The 25,711-nt window shown below is 34.4% G+C and overlaps 2 protein-coding genes across 5 annotated transcripts in view; one reads left to right on the forward strand and one right to left on the reverse strand.

The window, feature by feature from the left end:
- Positions 1 to 25,711, reverse strand: part of LOC136843880 (uncharacterized) — a 46,983-nt gene that overhangs the window by 3,667 nt on the left and 17,605 nt on the right. Inside the window, exons 1-3 of one of the 2 annotated variants that reach the window (XM_067112754.1) lie at positions 9,914 to 10,716; positions 5,434 to 5,489; positions 3,171 to 3,300 (exon numbers count right to left, since the gene is read on the reverse strand). In XM_067112754.1, the coding sequence (XP_066968855.1) occupies positions 3,171 to 3,300; positions 5,434 to 5,489; positions 9,914 to 9,920 (193 nt within the window). In that variant the 5' untranslated portion in view covers positions 9,921 to 10,716. Of the gene's footprint in view, positions 1 to 3,170; positions 3,301 to 5,433; positions 5,490 to 9,913; positions 10,717 to 25,711 lie in introns of those variants that run through there. The other variant, XM_067112763.1, reaches the window with a different exon arrangement.
- Positions 18,883 to 25,711, forward strand: part of LOC136843869 (uncharacterized) — a 24,853-nt gene continuing 18,024 nt past the window's right edge. The window contains exon 1 of one of the 3 annotated variants that reach the window (XM_067112733.1): positions 18,883 to 19,004. The gene's annotated coding sequence lies outside the window, so the exon portion shown is untranslated. Of the gene's footprint in view, positions 19,005 to 23,233; positions 23,772 to 25,711 lie in introns of those variants that run through there. The other 2 variants (XM_067112743.1, XM_067112723.1) reach the window with 2 other exon arrangements.

The raw sequence follows: 25,711 nt of genomic DNA on the forward strand, positions 1-25,711 counted from the left end.
TGTTTACAGGAAGGCTGCCAAAACTAGAAGTATCAGACCACTTTTTCTTTAATTATTCATCAGCCTTACCTTGAGGGTCTGGATGAGCGACATTTTTTTGTTTAACTCCTCTTATCTTGTTAACCTCATTCCATGTACCACCTAGAGATTTTATTAAAGAAATCTATTTCAGAAAGCCGTCCTAATAATTCCCTACCACTACTTTTCTTTTTTCTGACGTTTTTTCAGCTATTTGGATCATAGTTTCCCTGTTTTGATCATCATTAGGATTTAAATTTCACTTCTTTTGTGCCTTCCTTAACAGTCTGTTCCAACCTTGAACAACTTTATCATCATAATACATATTTTTGTTACAGGCTCTCGCATAATTTTCTTTAACCTTATACAGAGTATCATCAACAACACTGAGGTAGTCATTGAAAAATTTATTTTCATCATGACCATGTCCTTCTAGTCCCTTATAATCTTTGTACCATTAATGGACTTTATTCATCAGTTTAACCTCTTCCTGTGACGTCAAGATATATATTTCCTAAGAGAAGTTAAAAGATAATTTCCCTATATTTACAGTTACAGAGATTCCAAAATGATCACTAAGCAATTCACCCACAACAAATGCATCTGCTTCACATCCTGCCATATCGAAAAGCGAAGCATAAGCAAGTCTTCCACCCCTTGTATGAGTGTGTTCACTCTTACCCAAAACCGGAACATGATCCATGGAATTCAGTATATTATTCAAAGAACACCCATTCCTATTTGGACATCCAGAAGTATCTAGATTTTCATGACGAGCATTCAAATCACCCAACAATAAACATGGCTAACTAAATATGGTGGAAGGTAAATTTTCTAATTCCAGCGTATTAAAATGAATATAGACACTAATAATATATACAGCATGATCCTTCATGCGAACACTGACATTTAAAATCTCTGTACCATGAACAGTAACAGCTGTTTCTAATTTAGCGGGAATGCTTTTCTTAATAAACGTGGTTAAATCCCATGTGTTGCTCAGAGGATCTGCAGGTAACTCAAAACTTTGATATCCAGCTAAATGAAAACCCAAGCTATTGATTCCTACCTCTTGCAAAGTTGTTACATCAATATCATTGGATAAAACATACGAGTGAACATCAGTAGATCTTTTCTGTAAACTGTTTACATTCCATGATAAACATTTTAGATTAGATGGCGCCATTGTTATTCAGATTTTCCCTAAAATCTCTGACAAACAAAACGTTATTATTTTTAAGAGCGTCCGTCATCAGGTTGTTCCATAATTGACTAAAACAGCAGTTCGAGCACTTTCAACGCTTCTATGCAAATATTTGTTTTCACTTACTGAACTCATTCCAGCTTCAACATTCCTCTCAAGTACAGAAGCGGTTACCACGTCTTCAACGCCACTTCAAGGAGCAACGTGCTCTTCGTTAAGAGAATTTTTTGTTTTACAGAGTTGATTAATTTGAACTTGCATAGATATAACTAGGTTTTTAGTTCATTTATTTCCATGCGCAGAGCTGCCAATCCATCATTATTTTCCAAATTTGAACAGCCACTTTGGCCATTAATTTCTGGTATGCCACTTTGTCTAAGTCTCTCTCCCGAAGTTCCCACACATTGATAGTAGAAGTGACTGTCGACTCGATTGTTTAGTGTCCAGAGAATGTTCCATTAACACTTAGCGCTTTTCCTTTCACAACATGAGGTTTTTCTTTGCACAGCGAGGAATCTCCAAAGTGATCTCCGCCACAATTGCAGCATTTCGGATTAATTTAAACTTTTTCCTTGATATTATCTAGGCATAACTCAGAGTCACGATATTCACTGCAATACCTACATTATTCTGTCTATCTCTCACACCCTTAACATTATTTGAAATCATTCAATAAGTATCCTCTCTCTCTAAGAATTGAGGAAGCATAGTACAGGACATCTGCTCCTGTCGAATGCAGGAGCTAAAGTGTCAATTAGATCGTTGACGAGCAACGCGTTACCGCCTCGAAGTCCGCAAGAAGACTTTTTTTGTATTAGTAATGATAGAAGTAGCCTGATATTTCAAATTAAAAGGTGCAGGATTATGATGCAAAAACTATCAAGAAAAATATACAGTAAAACCACAGTTATTTTGGCTAACACTAAGTCTGAGCCTGATAATTCTGAAGATTTAAAGCAGTTACACTACATCCAGTGCAGACCAATACATAGGATCGATTAGTTTGTGAACCAAAGAGGTCAAATGATGATGAATGACATCTGCAGCTTTATCTCCACCATCTGTAACAGGAAATTGCCTACAGAAACAAAATGAAATAAAAAGAAATTACAGAAGAAACTGCTACAGTGATATCATGCTTTTAGTCTATTTATTAGAAATGAAAATCACACTCCCAAGTGCCAAGAAATAAACATTCAGACAGGAAGAAGAGATGTTTTCTGCTGAGTGAATTAAATGCAAGAGTAGGTCACCCGAGAGTGACTCTTGAGCGAATGGGCTTACAATGAACATGATAGTAATGTGTCCAGAGGGATCTGAAAGGTGGAGATATAGGATTTTTCTGAAACGGGAAAGAAATTATTCCTTTAGTATGAACTGTAGAGGGAACATTGGGTTATGTATTTCTACAAAGCAGGTGGGGGTAACGTGATGGATGTATTGGTAAAAAAAAGAATTAGAATAAACTATGTTTGAACAACCTAGTAGAAGTTGAAACATAATTCAAGTGTTAGTTAAAGTTAAGTATACCTTAGTTTAACCAGACCACTGAACTGATTAACAGCCCTCCTAGGGCTGGCCCGAAGGATTAGACTTATTTTACGTGGCTAAGAACCAATTGGTTACCTAGCAATGGGACCTACAGCTTATTGTGGAATCCGAACCACATTATACCGAGAAATGAATTTCTATCACTAGAAATAAATTCCTCTAATTCTTCATTGGCCAGCCGGAGACTCGAACATGAATCGGAAAACTAGCGAGAAAGAGTACCAAATACGGGAAATATGGATGTAACATAGATTTTTGTTAAAGGGAAGGAGGTAAGGGTGTAAGAGTCTCAGTGGTTCGGTTAATTGTCGCGTTTCAAAATATAAAAAAAGGGAAGACACCAGTTAATTAACAAATTAACATAAAAGGTTTTGAAAAGTGATGTAAAGTGTTATACCTCCAATAAGAACGAGTAGAAAACCCCAGACTGCACCGATTTCCAAGAGCATTGCTGCAGAGCCTGTGAGTATCAGACAGAATCCAAAGACCACGGAGATCCAAGCGCTTCTTCTCATCTTCCTCCGCTCCTGATAAGGAAACCAAATGAGACACAGTAGTGCGATATTATGACTAAATAAGTAAAAAATGGTCCGAAGTTTCTTCGGCGCAATCGGGTTTTCCCTACAGCCTCTACAGCGTATAAGCAAGGCCACCGAAAATAGATCTATCTTTCGGGGTCTCGGTATAATGCTGTATGAGCCACGGCCAATGAAACTTTAACCACCTCCCGGTGGTGGCCTATCCAATATCGTTGCCAGACGCACGATTGTGACTAAATTTAACCTTAAATAAAATAAAAACTACTGAGGCTAGAGTGCTGCAATTTGGTATGTTTGATGATTGGAGGGGGATGATTAACATACCAATTTGCAGCCCTCTAGCCTCAGTAGTTTTTAAGATTTGAGGGCGGACAAAAAAGTGCGGACAGAATAAAGTGCGGACGAACAGACAAAGCCAACACAATAGTTTTATTTTACAGAAAACTAAAATTGAATGTAAACTTATATGTAATGTCCTGAGGAGATAAAATAAAAGGGTTTAAAATTCTGTGTTTTTTGTATTCTGTGATAAGTTTCAGATGAAAGTTGCAATAAAATGATCCGTAACTGAAAGCAACAGAAAGAATCAAATTAAAAATCAGCAAAAGCAAAAACATATGAACGTATTTTGATGTTCTTGCAGGGGGGCAAATGAAAAATTGCCATCGTAAAAACGAATAACTAACTAACTGTAGGGCCTCCATCATTACATTATTTTTTTCCTGCATTTTGATCACATATTTATATCTATGCTCACACATCCCCATGTATATGTACACACACACACACACACATATATATATATATATATATATATATATATATATATATATATATATATATATATATATATATGTGTGTGTGTGTGTGTGTGTGTGTGTGTGTGTGTGTGTGTGTGCATGTGTGTTTTTGTGTTGGTGTATGTATGTATGTTGCATGTATATTTGTGTGTGCGTCAGTACGTAGGAATTTTAAAAAATGTAATACAAATACTGGTGGACAATAATGCATTACTACTTATGCGTAATGAATACCATCCAGTCAGTTATTAGTTTTGTAAATGAACAGAAAACAATACGGTTTAGAATTTCTCATTTAATTTCAATTCAGTGAATGAGTAATGGTAGTAATAGCAGAATGGTCTTTTAATGAATAAATTTTCATCATTATCATCAATAATTTAAAAACGGTAAGCAACCTGTTATTGAATGCTAATGCAAGTACAAATTAGAGGTTTAAACGGATTCAGCTGGTATAACTTTTCGACTGAATGAATATTAAGTTCAGGTTACCCACTTAACGCACATTGAATTTGGTAACAAATATTGCTGCCATATCGAGTGAAGGAAAGTTTCAAATAAAAAAAAACGTATTTTTTTTAATTCATAGATGATATTTCCAAAATACGGATGCAAAGGGGAAATTAGATAGTCTAATTCTCACAAACATTCAAATAATGTTCCTATTGGTTGAACGAACTGTAAGCAGTATTTAGGAGAATATAGCAGTGAACACTTGAAAAATATATTAGTTTGTAATTTAGAGATACCTACTACTCGATTAGCATTGAAAAATCTGATGAAAATTAAGTGTACTATGGAACTCCTACAGACTGCAAAAAAAGAAACCCAGTGTTTGATATTAAATAATTGAAAATTGAATATAAATGAACAAAATGTGGTACAATAAAGTTATAAAGTATATCAACTTATCAGAATTTGGAAAGAGCCGTATGCTCACAAAGTATAGAATGTACATTGGAGCTCAAGAAAATTATTATCTTAAATATAGTAGGAAGACGTCATGGCAAAAGAATAGATTGTATTTGCTTTCTTTCCAGTCCATTCGCTTCAGTAATCGGACTGGGGCGAAGCGGCATATGATTAAGTTTATTTGAACTATTTTTTTTTAATCCTTGTTAATTCTTAGACAATGAACTGTAAAGAGGTATACGAAATCTTACTGCTGTGGGAATTAAATTCTTGTCCTGCAAAAAAAAAAAAAAAAAAATAATATATATATATATATATATATATATATATATATATATATATATATATATATATATATATATATATATATATATATATATATATATATAGAAACTGAAATTACACTTACTTCGATAACATCCTCATTGTCCCCGAAAGCATCTTGGGAATAAAGGTCCATATTGTCTGTTAAAAAAAATAAATGAAAGAGACATCATTTGACATTAATTGTAAATCAGATTCTTATATCATCGTCTAAAAAACATACTAGTCTTATTTCTTTACCGGTGTTAGCAATGGAAAGTTCTCCTATACCTAGGAATGTGTAAAAGAAATTAGTATAAAGTGAAATAAAGCATTAAGTCTCTTGGTTTTAAAGTTACTTGAATATGGAGCGGAGGGCAAGAATTATATAATTCTTTTCTGTTTCAAGAGAGAAAATTTAATGTTTTTGGTAATTTTTGAGGCGAAGTTGATGGGACATTTTGTGCAGAAATAACTAATAGGTATATAAAAAAGACTGGTTACCGGCAGGAAGACTATGAGCACTGAGAAAGGAGCAGAGATGTTTTACTATGAAGTTTTTTTGCTGGGAGAGGAAAAAGTTTTAATAGAGATTTCCGTATATGTGTTCCACAAACGAGAGAAAAAAAAAAAAAAGAGTAGGAGAGAGAATGCTTATGGGAAAGTGAATCTGTTCCTGGCAGGGGTTGGAACATATGAATCAGTGGGGTACTATGCGATTTAAATGCACAGATCGATGACAGAAAATGAAATTATATTGTTGGTGCGTCTGGAATGTCTGCAGTGTATGAGAATGGCAAGAGTCTTGTGGAATTTCTTTGGAAAGGGTCTTGATTGTTGGAAACACATGATCTTTTTTTCTTTTTTAAAAGTATATTGATGAGATGGGTATTCTAAGGGTATATTGATACCTTAGAACGATAAAATGACGCGGAAAAGATTAGACTAAATATTATTAGATTAAACAGTAAGTTGGATGCATATCTTTTTTTTTTTTTTTATTTTGGCTGAAGGGAAAATAATATTAGATATAAGCTGTAGTTGAATGGGAGGGGATGCAAAAGTGCCTATGAATGTAAACAGGATAAGTGACTTCAATGAGAAGGACGTGAGAAGAACATACAAGGGAAAATTTGATGAAATGTGGGTTATGGTTAGCCACGAGCATGTAAGGTTTAAAAGAAGTGTTTGAAAAATCACAAGCTGGGTTCAGATGGACAGCAAGGCATGTCTAGGAGTACAGGAAGGCAGGTGGAGAGAGAGAGAGAGAGAGAGAGAGAGAGAGAGAGAGAGAGAGAGAGAGAGAGAGAGAGAGAGAGAGAGAGAATCAAAGGTATAGTAGAAAAAATGAGATTATTTGAGGAACAATTACATGCCTGAGGAGGTGAGGAATATGTGCAGGTAAAAATGAGGTTGGATATGGCAGTCAAGAAGAATACCGGTAAGAAAATGGTGGCGATTAATAGAAATAGAAGTCGAAGATGAATAAGAATTTTAGGGAGAATTAGAAACTGTTCGACAGGAAGTACTGGAAGAAAGAATGGTTAGTGAATTAACTGACTGCAGAATAAAAATCACACAAATGGTCGAATACTGCCAAAAGTAAATTAAGTTCTGAGTCGATGGGGAGTGATTTGTAGATCTGCTGCATTAGGGAGTTAAGTAAAGGTGGAGCCAAATACGCCTTAGTGGAAAATAGTAGTTCAACTGCAGAAACTGTGAAAAACTATGAAAATATTTATAAGAAGAAACAAGTAAAAAATGCACAATCGAGTTTTATGTACTGCGTATCATGTTGTATGAAACTCTCGATGTGCTGCAGCATGAAACTCTCAGCTACGACCGGAGAGCGCCCAGTTGCTCCCCAGATGCGGTCGAGGGAAGGTGTAAGTAACGGCAACGCCTCCGGAATTGGACTCGGCGTTGCCGGACTCATGATCCTAGCTAACTTTAAGATTAAATAAAATGAAAACTACTGAGGCTAGAGGGCTGCAGTTTGGTATGTTTGATGATTGGAGGGTGGATGATCACCATACCAATTAGCAGCCATCTAGCCTCAGTAGTTTTTAAGATCTGAGGGCGGACAGAAAAAGAGCGGATGGGCAGACAAATAGCCAACTCAATAGTTTTCTTTTACAAAAAAACTAAAAGGCTGAAGCTATTGAGAGTGGCTGTTTGCGTAAAACATAAGGCATAAGATAAACTGAAACAGCAAGAAAAGTGGAAGTTCTTAGATGTGGTTCCTAGGCTAGCGTAGTTCAAAAGATGGATCATAGTTTTTGAGATTCGTTTGTCATTAGGAAAGATTTGAGGATTGTGATTAATTTAACCATGACAAGAGGAAGCACGAAAAGAAGGCTCAGTCAGAGTTGGACGTATGTTATTGAAGAGGTATGAGAAAGGAAAGGCTGTGGTATCAAGAGCGAGTGCACAATGTCTACAGAATGCTTCGACATCTTGCTGATGAAACTTTTGTGTAAGTGTTTGTTGTGGCTAAAGCCGTGGAAGCTTCATGCATGACTCTGCTTAGTGACATCATCTGTAATTCAGAGATCAAAGTACGAATTTGACGGTAACAATTATGTCGTATTTTACTCTGTAAAACAACTCAGTTAGGAGAATAGTCTCTCTCTCTCTCTCTCTCTCTCTCTCTCTCTCTCTCTCTCTCTCTCTCTCTCTCTATATATATATATATATATATATATATATATATATATATATATATATATGTTTATATATGTGTGTGTACGTGTGTGTATAGTATATGTATATATATATACACCACACACACACATATATATATATATATATATATATATATATATATATATATATATATATATATATATATATATATATATATATATATGTGTGTGTGTGTGTGTGTGTGTGTGTGTGTGTGTGTTGAAAATGGTGTGATAATCTATCACCAGTTTCAACGTATCCTCCGAAATGGCCTGTGGAAAATGTTACTTATGTCAATTTCAAAATTATCTTATTACACTATCCTGACACCCTCTCACAATACAATTTAAACTATTTTTCTGACAAATGACCTTTAACTCTTTGCTGTTTTACAGTCATTTAACAATGACTTGCAGAAAACGACATCCTTCTGTATCAAGGTCTTACCACAGATCTTCCCTTTTCCTTTATTCATTGGTTTTTTTGGTTCCCATTTCCTCCCATCCTACTGCCATCGTCGTACTTTCTTGCAATTGTAGAAATAAAGCACAACTTCAAATCGTTTCCAGTCCATACTTTTGTCATTTGCCCTTAAGTTCCTGATTTCGATTTACCCTTATAACTTACTCCACTTAACACTTATCCTTTCCTGCCATTTGAGAGTATTGGGTTAAATCTCGATGAGATGTAGAAATTAATTTCTTTTACATACAAGCCTTTACGTTGATTACTTCCATTAGTTTTTAACGGTCACAGTTTACAAATGTTTTCAGAAGTTTTCATCAATGTCAACAGCTTCACTTCGCTAACTAACACCTTTCATATCGCCACACTTGCTCCTCTTACTGACCTTTCCTTTATTTTTCTCGTCCCTCCGTCCGTTAGAAATTTTATATTAAACATCGACAGAAACATAATATTCCCTTGTCTGAGGCTTAATTTATATCAGGCCAGTATAGCTTCTTAAATCTTCTGACATACTTCTCTATTCATAAAAACTGGCCCTCTTCACCATATTTACTCAACCATTGAAAATAACCCAGTGTTTTTCTATTTTAATCGTTCTCTCGGCCATGTATACCACAAATACCTTGACCTTTCTATCTCTCTAACTCATCATACTACCATAAAATCTTGATCCACTCGCCCTTTTCCCCTATGTAAACCAACAAGGCTCTTCATATAAAAATCCTTTTGTCGTCTGTTTTATTCCTTAAGTGTAGCCCTTAATGTCTTCCCAGCTTTAATGAGTTTTTTTTTTTTAAATCCCACTAATTATTCTTTTCTTACACCTAAAGAAGCATAACAAAACTAAATCAGTCACTCAATTATAGTATGGTCATCATCATACCGTAGCTTATGGCTAGTGATACGTAGTATGTCGTGTGTGTTTGTGCTTGTGTTTCATCGTATAAACGCAGGCCTAAATATACTTTTATTTATGATAAATATACAACCACAGAGAGAGAGAGAGAGAGAGAGAGAGAGAGAGAGAGAGAGAGAGAGAGAGAGCGGAATAACAATTATATTATATCGAAGGGGTTAACTTGACTATTAGAAACGTTTTATATTTATCACATACTGACCACACTATGAAATTACTTCCAATATTGTGAATAAAAGGATAATGTATATATTAATATTAAAAAGATGAACCAGTCAATAACTAAAGATCTAAAAAATTGAATAAACTAAGAATAAGAATCTGTTAAGATTCTTAAAGTAACTGAATCCTCAAAAACCACTTACAAAGTATTCTTTGATAAAAAGGAACGATGGACAATGTTTTGCAGTGGAAGTGTGTTCGAAAGCATTGTGGTTTAACACGAAAAGTCGAACGGATTTGTATTTTCAAGTTCACCATTACTCTTGAAAATACAGCTAATATTATGTTAACTTACGTTTCATGATTACTTCAGGATATCTTCAGGGGCAAGGAATCGTTGAATGCTATGATGAAGGACCACATCAACAGGCATGCTTCTAACGAAGTTCTCGGATATATCTTCAGCAGGATAATACTTTGGCATATATAACTGAATTTCATAAAATTCGCAACCCCATTAACTGGGTTCATTACTAAATCACCAAGGAAAAATCTATCGACATCAATTGACGTTAATGCTACTCACAGTGCTCTTCATACCTGAGCTGGTTAGTCCTTATGCCGATTTAAGTTTGCACAATCACTTCTAAAGAAAAATGGCACGGTAGTTTCACAAAAGAAAAAGTGCTGCTTTCGTACAACCAGATGGAAAGAAGTACAGTATATCACTACAAAATAGATAATGAATTATATGAAAGCACCAACTCTTCCATCGTCCAGGTCTTCTCCAAGCGGAATATAAGCACGGTCTGTCTCCCGGCTGGATATATATTTATGTTTCGTCATATCCGGCAAGTTTTATCTTTATTTTCGTTTTTTTTTTTTTTTTTTACAAATCTTTCAGCTTTGTGATCAAGCATAGAAATCACACGCGGCTCTGCACATCCTCAGGTATATTTTTTTCAGCTAACTCACGTTTCCTGCCAGGCTGGTGTCCTTCATAAGGTAACAAGCACCCTAAAATCCAGTGCGGATTTTTATTAGAATATATATATTGTCTAATTTTCTGCTAATCTCATTCATCTAATTATATGATTAACTTATTTGTTACTATCTTCTACTTTCATCAAGCTAAAGATGTTATGTTTTTTCGGACTGTTTGTATGTCAACAGGATTAAGTTAGAAGATTGTTCTCAAGTTTTACGAAAACGTTAACAGTGGCAGGCCTCTTGCCTGACATTAAATGATTAGGTTTTGAGAGAGATATATGAATGCAACTTCTGGGAAAATGAACTCCTTGTTTCAGTTGCTCTAGATTTAGGAAACCAAATCCCTATGCACCATTGCCTTAAATTTGCATAATTAATAGTACCGGTTACTTCTGCTCTTAAATATCCTTTTCTGGTCAATAGAAATGTGTTCATCGGGTTTTAGCGTTGGTGGAAGTATGCGCTCCGTGAGTCTTTTGTTTAATTGTGTAACTTGTTTTGATAATATGAGGTATATTTTCTACATGTGGCTTTAATACTATTGTGGTTTTTACTACCAAATGTCCTTAGACAACAACAACATCATCAACAACAACAACAACAACAACAACAATAATAATAATAATAATAATAATAATAATAATAATAATAATAATAATAATAATAATAATAATAATAATACTCAGATTCTATACCATTCCATATAAACTGTAGCAACAGCATTTTGTCTGGAAAATACCTATGTACTACATGTACAAATATACTAATGTCTGGGTTAACATAATCACCACTAATAAAACGAATGAATGACATTAACGCCAAGATTAAAAAGCATTATCCATATTTGATCAAACCTCCATATAATTCGCTTTCAAAACATAGAATTCAGTGCGAAATTAATGTTAAAATCTTTTTGAGTTAGGCATATATCTCTATGGGAATCATACTTTTCGAACTTGGAATTAATATGATTCATGAGTTACATTAGTGATAACTTTGTTAATACAGAAACAAACATATTTGTACTTTGAGTAACGAAATATTTTTATGGCGAAATAAAATTAAAACGACAAACATAAATTCTTCAATTAACAGACATCATCGATGTCTGTGTTGCCTACGGATCACGTTTGGAAAGGAGGGAAAGAACAGGAATTTTCCACTTCTTAATTGAGTAAATTCCTACAAGTGCATATCACTGCATATCTATTACTGATTCTTCGACAGCGATAGGAAATATCTTCACCTATCACTCCCTATCAAATCACCAAACACTGCTATCTCTTTAAGTGAAAGTGCCTAAGAAACGTGGTGACCAAACGCAGTCACTATATGGCATTGATAACTACTGATAATTTTCCAGACTGTCTCTACAGTAAAGTTCATAGAGCATTGAAATAAAGTATTGATAAAATTGGACGCTTCTCTTTATCAAGATAATCTCATTTTAATAGCAGAAATTATCTGGAAAACCGATTCGGTGAAACATGTTTGTGCTTTTAATTTGAAATTATTGTTTGGTATTCTGCCTTAAGGGATATCCCGAAATTAAGATGAAATTATAATTGAAGTCACCGTCTCATTGGTTAATCCACAGAACCTCATTTACATTTACGTTAATAGCTTTAAAGACAATTTCATAGCTAATATACATTAATGAATAAGAATACTGAACAAGTAAAAGCTGCATTGTTATTAATATTATTACTAGTACGAGCTTGTTGGGGCGCGTAGCTCAGCTCTGCTATCTCCCCTAACCCCCCGATCCCATACCTACCCCGCCCCAACCCGGGGCGGATAAGCAGGTTTACAGGAGGGGAGTGGATTTCTCCCCTACCCTCCCTTTCCCTCCCCTATCCAGGGCGGACAAACCTGTTTGCATGGGGTGGCTGGCTGTGTCATGTCTCCCCTACTGTCACCCAGGGGAGGACAAACAAGAGTCACTAGGATTTTATTCATTACAGATTGTACATAAACATGGATTTGGAGGGTTAGGGTATCTCAGTATTTACAGTGAATATGCAAACAGTTTCATAGGCCTTATACTTTTATGACTACAACATTGCCAGACTAAACTGAGAACGAAAAAAAATCTATGGCTTGACAACTAACATTAAAATCTTCGGAATTAAATGCACCGACTAAAACTGGAACCGATGTAGATATATAAAGAACAAAACATTATTACCAGATGGCTTTCATAATAACTACAATGATTCCATAATCAGTAACCTAGATCTAACCGAATTCGAATTCTAGCGATAAATTGAAAATATTTATATTTCTATCTGTTTATTTTTTTAATTTGTTCGTTTATCTTTTTTTCTAATAACTGATCTCTTCTGTTTGTATTTCCTATTAGCTTCTGTAATTTCTTTCAAGTGAATATCTTATATATTGTGTGGAAGCCTGAATCTAAAATCAATGGCCCCTGTAGGCCTCTCCCATATGAATAGGGTTCATCCTGTGAATAATAATAATAATAATAATAATAGAAACCTAACAACTTCCGAAGATGGAAAGAGAAATTCCTGTGTATAACTTGTTTACTTGTAAATATTTACATATATTACTTTAATCCAGAGTACTTTCAGGTCCTAACTGTGAACCTTTTTGAAGAGATGTGAAGGTAATCAACAAGTTATACACAGGAATCTTGTGGGTTTCTCTTTCAATAATAATAATAATAATAATAATAATAATAATAATAATAATATAATAATAATAATAATAATAATAATAATAATAATAATAATAATAATAGTTAAAATATTAGGTAATTAGACAAATTGACGAGGCTCATCTATTTGTATGGACCTCCTAAAAATAGCGTTAGATTGTTCAGAATTAATGTGTTGAAAAGCATATAAAATCATATTAGATTTTCATCAACGATCATTTAAAAAAGGTAAGATGTGTTTCAGATGAATAAGGTACTTTTCATACAAGATTTTACTGAGGAATTGATATAGATGGATCAGGAGCAGTGGCCATGAAATAAATATTACACGTCAATAATGCTTTTTATTGAATAGAATAGTTTAAACAGCGCGTCAAGATCAGACTTTCAGATCTCTTCAATTTGTCATCATTTAACTAATTCCATAATGAAAGATATTTACATGTCATTGCAGAATTACAAATGAGTTCATCGGAATATTCTCTGGCAGGTGATTTTTGTTGATAGTGTTGGAAAATTACAGATTTATCTCATTATTATTATTATTATTATTATTATTATTATTATTATTATTATTATTATGAAAAGCTGCTGTGAAAAAGCAAGCTTTAAGAAATACATTACACGGATAGTTTGAGTATGTCAAGATGAACTTTTTCCAAATGTTGAATCACACATATACAAAGAGTATTACTGTTTTAATTGTTCCATTTATCCCAGTTACTTCAGTTACACTAACTGCTAATCATGCCACCACCTTTGCTTTTAACGCACTGCCGCAATTAAAGATATGTACTGTATATAGTTTGGTCTAGCTTAACGAGCGTAAAATAGCTAAATTTTGTGAGAACTAGTCCCATCAAAGTGCCATTACTAGTGACAGAAATAATGGCGTTCTTGCAAAAACACCTTATAAGAAATTCTCAGCTGTTCACTTTATTAATGTTAAAAACGTAAAGCAGCTCTCAGAAATGATTTTCTTCTTCAGTGTTGGGTTATTAGGTTCTACTCTGCAGCAGGCTGTACTTGGAAATAAATACATTACTACGCTGCCTGACCATGAGCGCACGTTTGATATTCGCTTGCAAACTAAAAGCCACAATGAATATTACGTAACTTTAAGTGAGCAGGTCTCTCCCCGCAAAGGTACCGCAAAGTCCAGTGACGCAGGAAATGACACTGTGACAACCACACTATCAAAATGTAGATCAACAAGCCATTCATGCATAGCTGGAACTTCAAAAGTTCAAGCGAAGATGCAGTGCATTACTATCCTAATACTATTCTTGCATTTTAATACATTTTTACTTATTTTTTTTTATTTTTAGTAAGCGAGATCTCTTCTTTCTGTATTTCCCTTTATTTTCTCTTATTCTTCCTAATGAACGCCATTTTTTATGGAAGCTTGAACTTCAAGTCAATGGCCTCTGTGGGCTTGTTCCATATGAATAAGGTTCATCTTCTGAATAATAATAATAATAGTGACTTTTTAGCTCTGTTACCCAGTGCTTTCAAAACTCAGCAAACATAGAATGGTGGTATCACTGAAGTTGACATTTGTGGCAAGATCTGCTCGCTTCTCCTTCCAGAATTCTAATTTTGCTCTGGAATTTCCTGGAACCTGGAACTTGTGATGAATCACCACCTTGATAAAACTTACTCATCTGGAGACGAGGATTTGACTATAATGAAGTCTTAGCTGAATGATAGCTAAATTACTTACTTACTGGAACCTTACTATTCCTCGTTCTTCACTGCTACAAGGGATACAGATAACAATGCTGTAAAAATCTTTGAAATATTTTCTTTTACAGTATAAAAACTGAATGTTAAGAGGAAGGTAATGTAGGTGAGATATGTCATATTTATTTATTACTCTCTCTCTCTCTCTCTCTCTCTCTCTCTCTCTCTCTCTCTCTCTCTCTCTCTCTCTCTCTCTCTCTCTGCACTACCTGATCTGAGGCTCTTCACGACATTGCCTTTCACTGGTTATATCTATCGCCTGTTATCAGTGAAGCTGTTCCTCTTTTCCGTTAATTTTAGTTTTAACCTTTTAATTATTCCCATATCAAAACAATCTGCTCAACAGAGATATTTTATAGTGAAAGCAGCCATGCAGCAATAGCCTCCAATCGATAAGTTCGCTTGCAGCATCCTTTGTCACAGTTCATATTAACCGGTTATTCCAAAGGCCCAGCCCAAACCAGTTAAAGGTCAGCTCGTGTGCGCCCGATCTCTGATGCAGTCTGTCTTGAGAGGTTAGAATAGTGAGGAAATCGTCTTCATTGCTGTTTCAAAGTGAGTTTTTTCGTTCATATATAATTATTCCAGACTGTAAAAAGAGAAAAGGAAAACCATGTTTGTTGCATATTGTATTTTTTATATTTTGAATGGATAAAAGATTTACTGTATTAAGATGATTTTAATGTTCAGGATTTAATTACTTTAAAATTTTAGTAGTTATATATATAGAATAAAGACTTCTCTGTTGTGTTATTATAAGTAACTGAAAATGTCATTTTTCCTTTTTGGAATATCAGTCTAGTGATATATCTGACTGATATAAAATCTATGGGGGAATATTCTTTTCGACGACTAATTCTTCTCCTAACGGACGATACTTCAGTGGGTGAAGAATTGATTCGGCCTATTATGCGTCTGTGAAAAATCCCGTTGCCTAATGCGCATCTGTGAAATCTCCGGCCGGGATTAATAATGGAGGTGAAGAATCCTCTCGGGCTTATGTGCATCTGTGAAATGTGCGTCAGTGACAAATCCTTTAGGCCTAATGGCCATCAGTGAAATGTATGATCAGCCTGTTGTAGTACGGAGCAAAGCCTATTCAGCCTTTTGACTGTCCGAGAAATATTTTTACAGTATCATGTTTAACTGTGAAATGTCTGCTAGCGAAACATTTGTGACGAATGCCACATTATGCATTTCATCTCAAATGGAGTAGGGAACGTTAACACTAAAAATACTGAGTTTTTTTTTTTATTATGAAAGCTACGCATTAGCCCTTGACAGAGGTACATATCGTATAGTCATCAGTATTCACTGACTAATGAGGCGGCTATCAGCAACCTTTTAGCAAGTAATCTTCAGATATGATCTAAGACATTTCAAGTTGAGAGAAGCATTAATCAAGGGAAGTACTAAACAATATATCTCAGTCTTCGAGGATTAGAGACAGAGGAGGCTGAATCTTATGCATTATATGAGAGTGACAATTATTTCACATTCATTACTGATAAACGCATGTCTCTGATTTGCAAATTGTTGTATAAAAATTCACATAAAGTTGGAATACCTGCTAGCTCAGAAGAAAGCGTGTCTGAATCACTAAAAATGGAAAAGTGCCAGAAGCCTGATACCAGTAAAGTGCCCCTTGAACCAGTAGCAGAAAAAAACTAGCTGGTACAAGAATCGTAAATTTGAACCAAATCTGCTATCAGAAAAAAAGCAAAAACCACGACGAAGTTTCTTCGGCTCAATCGAATTTTCTGTACAGCGTATAATGCTGTATGAAACTCAGCCACGCCCCACGAAACTCTCAGCCGGCCATGATGGCCTGTGTTGTTGCGGTGCCAGACGCACGATCACGGTTAACTTTAACCTTATATAACATAAAACTGCTAAGGCTAGAGGGCTGCAATTTGGTATGTTTGATGATTGGAGGGTGGATGATCAACTTACTAATTTGTAGCCTACTAGCCTCAGTGGCTTTTAAGATCTGAGGGCGGACAGAAAAAGTGCGGACGGACAGACAAAGCCATCTCAGTAGTTTTTTTTTACAGAAAACTAAAAGCATTGCTTTTGCATATGAAAGTAGCTGACTCTGAGCACGCTCGTGGTCGCATGAGATTCCCACTCTAAATTTATGATTGCAAGAAACTGCTGTGAAAAGACATGCAGTACAGTAATAACTTGAACCAAACTGTGGAAACTCGCACACGGGTATCCAACTTTAAGAGGGAAAGAGTTGAAGCCAAGATTCTCTACTGGTGTGAATGTTCAGGTTTTCAGTCCTTGTGAGGTGAACTATGAATGAGAGAGAGAGAGAGAGAGAGAGAGAGAGAGAGAGAGAGAGAGAGAGAGAGAGAGAGAGAGGGCTGGTGTAATGTGCGTGGCTCTGAGTCTCTCCCACGTTCGTCAGTCCACTGATTTGTGTTATTTTTTGTGATACTTTATTATTTCTTTTAATCAGCCTTCAGTAATAAATTATATTACTGAAGGCTGATTAGAAGTAGAAAGTAAGAGTGTAAAAATTTACTACTCACGTATTATCTCTTCGAAGAGTTGGCCCGTTTTGCTATGTTTTTATTCATGTCATGATTAGAGGGGTAAGACAGGGCTAAGACCTACTGTACTCTGTTTATGTTCTCTGCAGTATACATTAAGCCTTTTTTTTTTTTTTTACTAAGTTTATGAAATAGGAGTTAGGGATTAAGATTGATTTCGCACTTGTGTTGTGTTTATTACGTGTTGAACTGAGGCCAAACAGTCACTGTCCAAATTACTAATAGGGTAATTAGTTTGATATACTACCTGTTTTTCTCTTAGACATGAATTCCTCTGTTGGTCTATGCTTTTCCTTCGGAACTGAGTTGGTTTATGTTTTTGTAGGTTAGACTTTGTTAGATTAAAAAAAACTATTTGCGCTGTGTTGAGTGTTCATGTCTCATTTGCAAAGTTTCTCATTTCCAAGTTTATAAGCATTGTCAGAGAGACCAACAGATAGATAATTCACTACTCTTAGATTAGACTTTTATGCTCTGTATAATGTTGTGAATTGTCATTAAGATTACCTTGATGAGTCTTGAAATACTGCCAGGGCTTTTGTACGGGAAAAAAGTAACGAGAAAAGAGACGAATCCTTCACTTTGAATGTCACATTGACACTGCAGACTGAGAATTTACAAGAATTAATTAATTATGGACGTAGGATATGTCTGCCCTGAACTACCCAGACTTAAAGCCAAGCCTCAAAGATCTTGCTGAGGGGCTTCAGCTGCGGAAAGTTATCCATCGTTTGCTATTGACTCAGTGACTCAATCAGACTATGCTCAAGGCCTGTGTTCTCGCTTGCAAATCTTACTAGGACTTTTGCTCCGGTGGAACACAGGAATGAGATAGTGCTTTGCAGAGCATTACCCTCGTAGCAGCAAATGCATATTGAATATGAATATGAATGCAAAGTTGCAATATACTACACTTTACTTGTTAACTCTAGCAATCAAAGTAGAGCCACTCTCTGTGCTGACACACCATTCATAGATGATATAGATGATGGCCACATTATTGATTGATAAAGTGCAGAGGTCGTTGGTGCGTATACTGTAATCTAGTTTTAATAGCTTGTTTTCCGAAATGGAAACTTGTATCTCCCTGTCATTGTCTTCAATATTTAGTGTAAATAAATATATCGTCCCTATTCTCTCTCTCTCTCTCTCTCTCTCTCTCTCATACACACACACACACACACACACACACACACACACACAAACACACGTTCTTTACAAAAATAAAAAAGGCTGATGATTTTCAGTATTTATCAGTCAGGAAAGAGGACTAGTGACTGTTTTTTCAGTCTTTATCTGATAACTTGAGTATACTTCTACCTCGCTCTAAGAGGTGGCCTACTGACCTTTCTACAAGGTTATGAAGACGGCATACACACTGCAGTCACTGTAATGTCTCCCATCCGTTGTCATCCAGTGTCACATTACAACGTCTGTGTATTCGCTGATTACAAACCGTTGTCAATCAAAGGTTGGTAAGTGACATATAGGCCGTTTCATTGCTTAGCTTTTTTCCCTGCCTTGCTTTAAGCTTGGATATACAGTACATAGTGTATTACTACATCGATCATGTTTTTCCTAACATATCCGCATTTTTAAATGTCAAGGGAAGGACAAACAATGCATATCATGAAGTTTTTTATTTATAGCGTTTTAATTAAGCTGCATGAATTCCCTCCAAATAATATTGGGTTATGTCGTATATGCTAACACTGTTGAAGACCAATGAATTCCTTATATCTTTTAATCGGCATGATTTTCATTGTTTACGTTGATCTGATTAGCATTATTTGTATTTATTTTATTATTGCTTTAATATCGTTTGTCCAATATCCATAGAAAAAGTATTAAATTTTTCATTTAAGATCATTTTTTTCTACTTTAATTACATTTAGTATCCTGTTTCAAATTGAACATTTGAAGAGGTTATAAATGTAATTATAAGAGAATAAAGCAGAATGGGCAATATCTTATTCTATATATTATTAGTTCCGAGCTCTAATATATTAGTTAAGCGCAGACTTTAAGGTTTACACTTATTATCAATTACATAGAAAATTATTCCCTGGAGCATTGCGATAACTCCTTGTTCTAAGATAGACTTGGTGAACTGTGGCAGATAGATAAAAATATCTATCTCGTTCATGTTTAATCGGGAAGAAGAGGAAAATGCAATGGCTAAATATATTTGTGTTGACCGTGTGACCTTCATGTTAAGTCATGAAGATAGCAAATATGCCTACTGTAGCATACAGTTGTATCTCTTTGCTATCCTCCCATTACTTTATTTACTGTGATTTATCATTAACATATGTATATATATATATATATATATATATATATATATATATATATATATATATATATATATATATATATATATATATATATATATATATAACACACATATTATGTGTATGTGAATGTGAGTGTGTCTGTGTTTATGTATGTATGTATATACACACATATATGTATATATGTATGTATATATATACATATATATGTATAAGTAACTTTTTGGAACAAATATTGTAGTGTTAACGGTGCACATTACAAATGAAGATTCATTTTAATGATATAATACTTTTCATGTGAATACAGTAATACTTCATTAAGATTGCACAAGTTAAATTCCGTAGTTTGTCAGCAATAAAATACTGTTTTTTGACTACACTGACTCTATTTGCATTTATGATTTCGAAAAGTCTCTCTCTCCCCCCCCCCTCTCTCTCTCTCGTCAACATAAAAGAGAAATGTTGTATGTTTTAGCGAAATTATCGCATTACCTTTAATTTAGTATCTATTTTTGTATGGTGCTTATACGCAAATTTTTAAAAGACTGGGTTTTTAACTGATAGAAGAGCAGTTCAAATACTGCAGAGGCCACCTGCTTAATTCTCTGGGATATAATAATAGTCGAAATACTTGACCTGCTATTTTACGTATTCCGTGATCAACTAGTCATTAATTTAGAGAAAACTGAGTCAGCGATATAATGATACATTGGTATACTGATTAATAAATACCTGTGCATTGCCTCTCCATTGCAATAATTGTAGGATTTATCGTTAACGTCTTAAGGAAAAGCCTGGCGAAATAGGTTTATCCAATTCCAGTTTCTTTTCTTAAATAAGATTCATTAAGGATTTCTGACTTGCTCATGTTTTTATTTTCGTGATATTTATATATATATATATATATATATATATATATATATATATATATATATATATATATATATATATATATATATATATATATATATATATATATATATATATATATATATATATATATATATATATATATATATATATATATATATATATATATATATATATATATATATATATATATATATATACATATATATATATATATATATATATATATATATATATATATATATTTATATATATATATATATATATATATATATATATATATATATATATACATATATATATATACATATATATATATATATATATATATATATATATATATATATATATATATATATATATATATATATATATATATATATACATATACACATATATATATATATATATATATATATATATATATATATACAATATATATCTATATCTATATATATATATGTATATATATATATATTTATATATATGTATATATATATATATATAAATATATATATATATATATATATATATATATATATATATATATATATATATATATATATATATATATATACTGTATATATAATTCGGATGTAATGTAAATTTCCTTTAGTATAATAGTGAGCAGGTCCTCCAAATGTAGAACACACGGGAAATAATCATCAGCGACAAGGGTAATGAAGGCCTGTTAATTACTAATTATGACGCGGGGAACTCCGGAAGTGCGTTTACCTGGTGGAATGGAATGGAATATAGAGTTTAGGCCAAAGGCCAAGCGCTGGGACCTATGAGGTCATTCAGCGCTGGAAAGGAAATTGAGAGTAGGTAGGTTTGAAAGGTGTTACAGGAGGAAAACCTCGCAGTTGCACTATGAAATAATTGTTAGCAGAGGGCGGATAGAAGATGGAAAAAAGATAATAAGAATGGAGGTACAGTAAAAGGAATGAAAGGTGCTGCAGCTATGGGCCCAAGGGACGCTGCAAAGAACCTTTAGCAATGTCTACAGTGCACCCTATGAGGTGCACTGACGGCACTACCCCCGTACGGGGGCATTTACCTGGTGTGTCTCTGCTTATGTTGATACGCGATTGATCATTTGCGCTACAGCGCAGGCTTTCTAGTTTATACTGCTTCGCTCTATTGTGGATTGACACGTTCAAAGGATGGAGAGAGAGAGAGAGAGAGAGAGAGAGAGAGAGAGAGAGAGAGAGAGAGAGAGAGGTTCTTTTATTAAAAAAACAAAGACTTTCATAAAAAGCTGTTCTCTATATAAAATGGTTCAACTTTAACCCTTAAGAGAGAGAGAGAGAGAGAGAGAGAGAGAGAGAGAGAGAGAGAGAGAGAGAGAGAGAGAGAGAGAGAGGTTCTCTTATTAAAAAAAAACAAAGACTTTTATAAAAGCTGGTCTTTATATAAAATGGTTCAACTTTAACCCATAGAGAGAGAGAGAGAGAGAGAGAGAGAGAGAGAGAGAGAGAGGAGACCAAATCTTCCGAATGTCTTAATAATAATAATATTTAAAAAATACTCATAGTAGTATGAGTCTTGTTGTGCAGAAACAAATCCACAGTTATATATGGGTACAAATATATTTAAAAATAAATCTATACAGAGAGCTTTCGGGCATATGTTCGACTCCCCTTTTGAAAGGGGAATCGAAAAGATTTTCAAAAACTTTTAGGTTTATCTTCGAATATATTTATACCCATACATAATTGTGGAGTTGTTTCTTCAGTAATAATAATAATAATAATAATAATAATAATAATAATAATAATAATAATAATAATAATAATAATAATAATAACAACATGTTTTACAACACAATAGGAGTCTGGTTAGTGCAGAAGAGTGCCGGTCAGACGAGGAACATAGACTCAGAATGATGCATCGATGGCCAAATAGACAGAGAAATTTAGTGGTGAAGTATTTGCATAAATCTATATTCGAATACCTTATATTCTTTCCACTCTGGATCTCTTTCCTCAGAGGGTGGTAGGTATAAACCAACCAGGTTCTCTCTCTCTCTCTCTCTCTCTCTCTCTCTCTCTCTTTCTGCCCGTTTTAGCAACATTTCGTCTTCCCACCATTGTGAACACGCGAGCATAAAGCGACCATTACCCCGATCAATATCTCCGAACTCCGTAACAGCGGCTAATCAATGATTACAAACATCGACTTTTTGATCAGTGAGAAAAATCTGGATTTCTCCGATAGAGCCAGTTACCAGGGGCTTATTTGAACCCTTTCTTAACAGGAAGAGGTTGATTAACTAACACGTTTCTGTTGCAGACATATGCATGTCAGCCTTATCACTAGATGGACATGGGGGAATAGTAAAACTGACCCTTCCCCCCACCCCTACCCCACTGCACTATGTCGTGAGGGACAAAGGAGGGTAATAATAACGATGTGGGGGGCGAATGCGGGAGAAGTAGCAGTAGAAGAGGGAGGGTGATGACGAGGGGGAGGAGGAAGGTAAGATATGTCACGTATCCCCTTCCCCAGCAACCCTCCTCACCTTTACTTCAACTCTGTCTTCAGTCACAGTTTTGGTGTTCTCTCATGTCTGTGTCCGGTTGGGTGGAATGGCATTCGAGCCCTGATATTGGCCGTTTTTCTCTCTTTAAAAGTTCATTTCAACCCTAGTAATGTTACAGATCGATAGAAAATGGCACTGAAGTGAACGGGAAACTAGTTAGAAAGTTCAGATCTCCGAAGAGTAGTAATTCTTCCTTGCTCGATGAGCGACTATGGTTGGCGCCGCACCGATTAAGGAGATGCAGCGGATTTACGATGAACTGTCCTGCGGCGATTCGGAAAGACCGGAGAACGTTCAATAGCTGAACGGGGCTCGGTCGGAAGTCTTGCGAAAATGGAGATCGGTCCGATAGAGCGCGAGGATTTCCTGACGTGAAGCGAAAAGAGAATAAAATGACGGGACACGCATCCAAAATTATTTGACGTATAAAGAGAGGAACACAACTTTCTTTTTATATAGGAACAACGTCTACGAATAAAACCCCTCAAAAATTACCGGCGATACCAGAAGATTTTCTGCTATGGAGGAAAGTCGTAGGTGTTATTTTAGATTTTGTTTTTAGCATTTTATAGAATCTAAATCATGCGAGCATAGCTTTGTGAATGGAAATGCACATAAATCTTCCACATTACTGCAGTGTTCTTGCCTTTATAAAGTTATATTTAACAGAAATTCCAAGCTTTTCCCCAAATACTTAGTTGAAAAGTGAGCTGTAATCAATGAAGGATTTTCATTTACTGAAGTACACTGCCATCCATAAAGGAACCAAATTTATTACGGATGAAATATTATTGAATCCAGTGGGTGTTTCGCTGACTGAGGTCCTGTCAACGCTTATTCGAGAGATTATTCTATATTCCTTGTGAGCAAATTCCAGATCGTTCACCCTAACATCGACCACCATTATCGACCACCACACTGGCACATGGACTCGAGCTAAATGGAAGAACGATTTATCAAACGCTGTGCCTCTCGATACGTGCGCCTCAACATGTACAGTATAAATTAAGATATTAGGAAGCCAGTACTGCGAATGTATATAATCATACATAGAAATATCTGTATCTGACTTTACGCAATGCACTGATCATCTAATTTAAAAATATTCAAAGAAAAGAGCAATAAACGAAGACCCAGAAATAATAAAATATGGGTTTTATAATACCAAAAAACAGCTTTCAAACTCTAGGAAATTTTTGTTCCCTGGAATGAGTAAATAAACACAAGCTATCTTTTATTCGCATACTCTCCGATATGCTAGAGAAAGTGTCAGCCTTGTCCATTAGGATATGAAAAATAAAATTATGCACGCAACGATACTTACAGATAATACACCCAGCAGAATACATGGATAAAAACAGCTTACTTTCCCTTCACTCCTCATTTAATATATGACCATGCATACGCACACACACACACACACACACACACACACACACACACATATATATATATATATATATATATATATATATATATATATATATATATATATATATATATATATATATATATATATATATATATAAAATAACACACTCACAAATACAGTATATACATACATACATACATATACATATTTAAATAAATACAGTATATATATATATATATATATATATATATATATATATATATATATATTAAATAAATATACACACAGACACACACACATATTTATATATGTGTGTGTATATATACATACATATATATATATATATATATATATATATATATATATATATATATATATATATATATATATATATATATAAATAATTCCAAAAAGACAAGAGAATGATCACTGTCACATTCCTACTTTAACTCCTGAATCGTGGATGCCTCCACACCAATCTCCCAATGCATTTACATAAAGGATTCATCCTCACTTCTTCTAATCTCCTTCATGTAATGCATCATTCACATCTATCTTCAAGCACTGCCTGATTCATAGCGATTGAAATCCTTCTCTTCTAATATCTCTGCCAAATCTTCTTTCATGTTTTTCTCTTAAAATTTCTAAAATTTCTATCATTCTCCCTTTTTTCTCCATGACAAAGTCATCTCTAAAAAATGTGCTCTATCCTTTCACCTACGCTAGCCATTTTATCACTCCCCCCTTCTATGTGTCTTATATTTCTTACTCTTTCAAAACCTCTCATGCCACATATAATGTAATTCATCTGAGTGGTCCCGCTCTTCATTTTATTTTAACCTAAGAAAAACAGCTCTTTCATTCTTTTCACCGTTTGCTGCACTTTTCCTGTGGCTCACCCCTTCTTTCATCTTACCATCATCTGTTATACTTACTTCCAAATATTTAAGCATGTTAATATTCCATTCGTCCAACATATATGTAAACATGCATTACTCCACATTTGTTGTTTTCATTTACCTTTATAACTTTGCTCTTGCTCACTGTTGTTCACAAGTTCCTCCTCTTGCAAACTCAGTTTCTTGAACTAGTTTCTGTATT

The sequence above is a fragment of the Macrobrachium rosenbergii genome, chromosome 2, assembly GCF_040412425.1.
Source record: "Macrobrachium rosenbergii isolate ZJJX-2024 chromosome 2, ASM4041242v1, whole genome shotgun sequence".
In the NCBI taxonomy this organism is placed as follows: Eukaryota; Metazoa; Arthropoda; class Malacostraca; order Decapoda; family Palaemonidae; genus Macrobrachium; species Macrobrachium rosenbergii.